Source organism: Arachis duranensis, chromosome 10 (assembly GCF_000817695.3).
Source record: "Arachis duranensis cultivar V14167 chromosome 10, aradu.V14167.gnm2.J7QH, whole genome shotgun sequence".
Classification (NCBI taxonomy): domain Eukaryota; kingdom Viridiplantae; phylum Streptophyta; class Magnoliopsida; order Fabales; family Fabaceae; genus Arachis; species Arachis duranensis.
Window position 1 is genome coordinate 17,220,609 of NC_029781.3, and position 5,281 is coordinate 17,225,889.

The following is a 5,281-nucleotide window of genomic DNA, read 5'->3' on the forward strand; positions in this document are numbered from 1 at the left end:
ATTTAATTATTTTTAATATTAAAAATAATTAGTATTTGTCTTAATTGATTTAGATTGATTAAGTGATCATCTCACTCGTCTATCTAATTAAGTATTATTATAAATATTTTACAAAATTATAATTAAAATCAAATTTTAATTATTTTTAATATTAAAAATAATTAGTATTTGTCTTAACTGATTTGGATTGATTAAGTGATCATCTCACTCGTCTATCTAATTAAGTATTAGAGTTTCGAATCCCGCCTTGTGTATGTAACAACTCATTGACTAGCGGGAGACCCTTAATAAATGGAGCTTCAATACGTGAATGATTAATTCTCGACCTGTCGAGTTGGAAGATACAATGAAAGAAAATAGTATTTGTCTTGAAAGTAGAACAATTCTAATTAATGATAGCAATACTTATGGAGATTTGCCTTTGTTGAAATTTAACTATGACAGTTTTATTTATTGGTATCATATTCATTTAGAAAGTCAAACAATATGATCAACGTTATTACCGGTTAAAATTTTATATTTTATTACATGATTTTCAAGTTTCTAAACTTATAAACTTATGTCATTATAAAAGCTATTAGATTGATTAATATTTTTTGGCAATATTACCAAAACACCATATATAGTTGAGTATATTAATTTGTGTAAAAAGAAACTATAATAACTTTTGTTATTCAATATATAATTTATTTTATTGAAAAATGAATTATTATTCCTAGATTGGAATATATTTTTTTCTCCATTTTTATATCATTTTATTTGATAATAATTGTTATTAAAAAAATGAATAACTACACTATTTTATAATATAATGTACAAAATAATTTTTTATTTTAAAATTAATTCTAGTTAGTGAAAAAACTTAAAATATTTTCTTACACGAATTTAAATTTAAATTTGAATTTAAAATTGATTAACAACTTATCTTTTTTAAAATTTTAATAATAAAAACAAAATTTGAATTTAAAATTGATTAACAACTTATCTTTTTTAAAATTTTAATAATAAAAACAAAATTAGTTAGCTGCAAAATATTCAACATTTAATAATTTTAATAATTTAAATTTTAATTACCAAAAATTGAGTTAGAAATTAATTATAACTTAATAATCGATAATACATATATATTAGTATACAAATAATAATATCTAACATATAATTTAATTTTTTTAACAGAGCTAATCTATAATTTATTGAGAATTGATTTATTGTCTAAATTTTTTTTTATAAACTTTCTAGTATATGACTTATTTTTTTAATTTGATTATAAAATCTATTGTAAGTATACCTAACTTTTATATATACTAAATATAATCATATTTAATAGTACAGTATTTATTATAGTAATGACTCAAAATATTAAGTAAAGTGAATAAGATCAATCTAGGTCTATTGTTAGGATCCTAAATCTGAATTAGGTTTATTGTCTTAAAATCCAATGTAGATAAAGTTCACGTGTCCTATCTCAAATCGGCCCAAATTGAATTTTCGTTGTTAGTTAGATATAGTAATAGATACTCGTGTGGGCATAGCGGCGGACCTCTTTTCCCGTCCTTCGCTCCCGTTTAAAAAAATATATATTCTCTGTTCGCTTTCCATCTTCGTCGCAAATCCCCCTATTTAATTATCCCCTTAGCGAATGTAGATACCCACGATTATTTATGGATATTTTTTGAAAATTTTTGAAAAAAATAACAAAAAATATAATATAATAATAATATAATCAATTCAATATAATTCAACACAACTCATAATATATTCATTATAAAAAATAACATTTAAAAAAATATAAAAACATCTTCCAACATAATAACATAATATAATATTTTAGAGTGAGATGAGCGATGACGAACTTAAGAGACAGAGAAAGTGAGTTAGAAGAAGAGTAGATACAAAATCAAGGATAAAGATGAATTTAGAAAAAAAAAGTTTAAATTGGAGATAGGAATTAGGATTACCAAATTTAACAAATGAACATATATATATATATAAGGATGAATCAGTAATTTTATATTTGCGTGGATTTAACTGGTCCCTTGAAGAGGGCACCTATATCCCATATTTAACGATCCCTTCACACAAGAGAGAGAAAGAAAGAGAAAAAAGAGAAAAGAGAAAGAACTAGAAAAAAACACATTATGATTTTGTATAAACAGATAACATTGAAAAAAATAAACTAATTAAATTAATTCATATATTTCGTTATCATATTTATTATTTACTAAAATAATTTTATATTTATTCCAATCAAATCAAATAATTAATATAATTAACTAAATTAATTAATTAATTAATATAATTAATTGTAAGATTTAAATGTCTAATCAAATTAATTAATTGATATCATTAATTAGTTATAATTGATTTGCTTTACAGAATTAAAAAATAAATCGAAAACCACTCTCAAAAGTATGACACGTCAGCTCTATCATTAAATGTAGAAATCTAATTTTTATATAATAAAATAGATTTTCATAAATAAATATCTACATAATTAATTAGGTGTTTGCTACGGTACAATGATAAATTTATACGTACCGATACAATAAAAATAAAGACAAATAATAAAACGCCATGTGGGTTATATTATCCTCGTCAGCATTTATTTTTTTTAAAAAAAATATATATTATATCAATATTTTTACTAAAATATCCTTATAATTTAGCAAAAATAAAAAATAATTTTTTATTTAATTTTACAAAAAGACCCAAATACCCCTTTTTTTATGTTAGAACAAAATTTATCTCCTAAAATTAATCAAATCTTAAAATTGAGCTAATTTATATTAATTTTAAACAATTTAAAAAATAAAACAACACCTGCTATCAATTTCGTAGATACTATTCCATAAACTAATTTCTACACATCTGAAAAACAAAAATTCAAAAGATCTGTTCTTCATCTTCCCTGGGTTTTCTTACATCTTTCTCAAAGAACGTCTCTCTCTCTCTCTTTCTCTCTCTCTCAATTCGCATACTGAAACTCTCTCTTCTCTCTCACACTAGCCCACTAGAGTCTCTCTCAGTCTCACTCGAGCCTCATCTCAGTCACACTCGCCGGCGTCTCCATGTGTCGCGGCCTTCCCTGGGCTCCTCGTTGCCAGCGACAGGAGCAACTCGTCGGATAGTCGTCGCTCGTCGTCTTCTGGTTTCGGACCTCGCCGTCGCCGTGGACCGTAGTCCGTTGGTGAGTCCCTGCATCGTCGCTTCCCCTATTCTGTCTTTTCCAGATTTCCCTTCTCCTTGTATTTTGAGATGATGTTGAATTGCTAATCAATTAATTTACTTTGTTTCTGATCTAAATGTTGCTGTAAATCATGAATGATGTAGGATTTTCTGAATTTGGTGCTAATAACATGAGCTAACATTTGGGTTGATGAAAATCATCAATGAGTTAAATTTGGAGCTAAATTTTTTGTTGATGAAAATTATCAATGAGTTGAATTTGTTGCTTTAATAATAGAAAATTACCAATGAGTTGAATTTGTTGCTTTAATAATAAATTTGATTCTTAGTATTGATTGATTTGTTCTTACATAGGCAGTATTGGTCAAGCTCCAAATTTGTCTGGTGAAGATATAGATGCTGACTTTGAGATCACTCCTTGGACTAGATTTACTTATTTGGTTATGTTTTGCTGTATGTTTCTGTTCTGTTTTATCTTTTCATGTGCTATTGTGCATGCATTAGTTAATCTTTTTGCTGACTAGTATTCTAAGATTAGCTTTTAACAAATTAAGGTAGATAGCGCTAATGAGACCTTATTTAAATGAGTGCTCTTAGAATACTTGTTGGTAAAATCATTGTAATAATTCTCTTAAAATCATTTTATAATAATTGATTCAAAGAAGTTGTGCCAACTTGATCTTGAAGAAATCCTCTGTGGTGAAGATACAAGGACGACTTTGATGATTAAAAGCATTCCTAACAAGTGAGAACAATTAAAGAAGCTTCCTATCCTAGTCAAGTTTTTGCTGTTTTAATAATTTGATACAAATAGTTATTAACAATTGCTCATTGTGGTTGCTTTAAGGTACACATCAAAGATGCTTTTTGCTGCAATTGATGAGAATCACCATGGCACTTATGACTTAATGCACTTGCCAATTGATTTTAAGGTATATGAATCCAAATTTTTCTTTTTTTTAACCAAAGATGATGGAGTCTTTTGGTCAGGTTGGCTGATTGTCTATTTCTTCTTGCAGAACAAGTGTAATGTGGGTTATGCCTTCATCAATATGGTGTCTCCTTCACACATGATTTCATTCTATGAGGTTTAAAATCTATGCCATGGCCTTCTATTTGTCTGTTAAATACTTAACTTTCGTATGCATTGTTTGTGATGCAAGGATTTGTAAATGTGACATGCATTGTGCACACATTGATCCTGATCTTGTACATACATCTTGCAAACTTGATTTTGAAAAGTCCATAAGACTTTAGAACTAGATATGGTTTAATTTATAAATTGATCAATTATTTCTTTTTTCTTATCTTTTCAAGGGCTTTTCTGAGTGTTTCTCTCTTACCATCCAGGAGAAATTTCTATCCAGCAATTTGAATGTATTGGTCAACCAGATGGGTCTTACTCAGGTGATTTGTTGGAGAGTCCAAAGGGCGATTGGGACGAGAAACTAGAAAAAGATTAACCATTTGATAGCTATTTATATGTTCCTAGCCACAAAGTTTGGGACTGCTAACAACTGCATAGGGCAATTTTAAGGTGTACAAAGCTAATTGATTTAAGAGAACAACAAAATTGGTGTACAAAAGTGAAGAAGCAGCTCACTTATCTGCTGTTGGGGACTCCAAATTCGTCAATATTTCATAACAATCATCAATGGAGGAAGCGACAAGGAACAACCAGTTGAATGTGGAGAAAACAGTTTGTTATGAATGTATATATGCGAACCAGTTTCTTTGACTTGTTCTTATGATAGATCAGCCATCTAGAATATTGTTACTGGATACACTCATGTTGGAACATCCTTAAAGTACTCCTTATTTTTCTCTGGAATTTATCCTTAGTCTATCAATATTCTTTGTCCTGCTTTATAATTTATATCATGCATGAATTTTACTATTTTAATTTAATGGTGATTGAATTTTTATTTTTCAATTTACATTTTAATTTATTTTAGAAGAATTTAATCCAAAAATGTAAATTACAAAATTAAATTAAAAAAAAGAGTTATAAACAAAAGCATTCAAAGTAAATTAATGGTGATTGATAAGTATGTCTTTTATTATTGTTTTCCATAAATATATATTACTACCTCTG

At 27.1% G+C, this 5,281-nt stretch overlaps 1 protein-coding gene across 2 annotated transcripts; it reads left to right on the forward strand.

Moving 5' to 3' along the window:
• The first annotated feature begins 2,899 nt into the window (after positions 1-2,899).
• Positions 2,900-4,737, forward strand: LOC110276467 (protein MEI2-like 2). Of its 2 annotated transcripts, XM_052254925.1 has the most exons (5): positions 2,900-3,187; positions 3,874-3,931; positions 4,034-4,118; positions 4,206-4,274; positions 4,537-4,737. In XM_052254925.1, exons 2-5 carry the CDS (start codon positions 3,909-3,911, stop codon positions 4,636-4,638), a joined length of 279 nt encoding a protein of 92 aa, XP_052110885.1. In that variant the 5' UTR covers positions 2,900-3,187; positions 3,874-3,908; the 3' UTR covers positions 4,639-4,737. The 2 variants fall into 2 exon arrangements, 1 of the variants encoding a protein (XP_052110885.1); XR_008003590.1 differs by lacking the exon at positions 3,874-3,931.
• Positions 4,738-5,281: the final 544 nt, after the last annotated feature.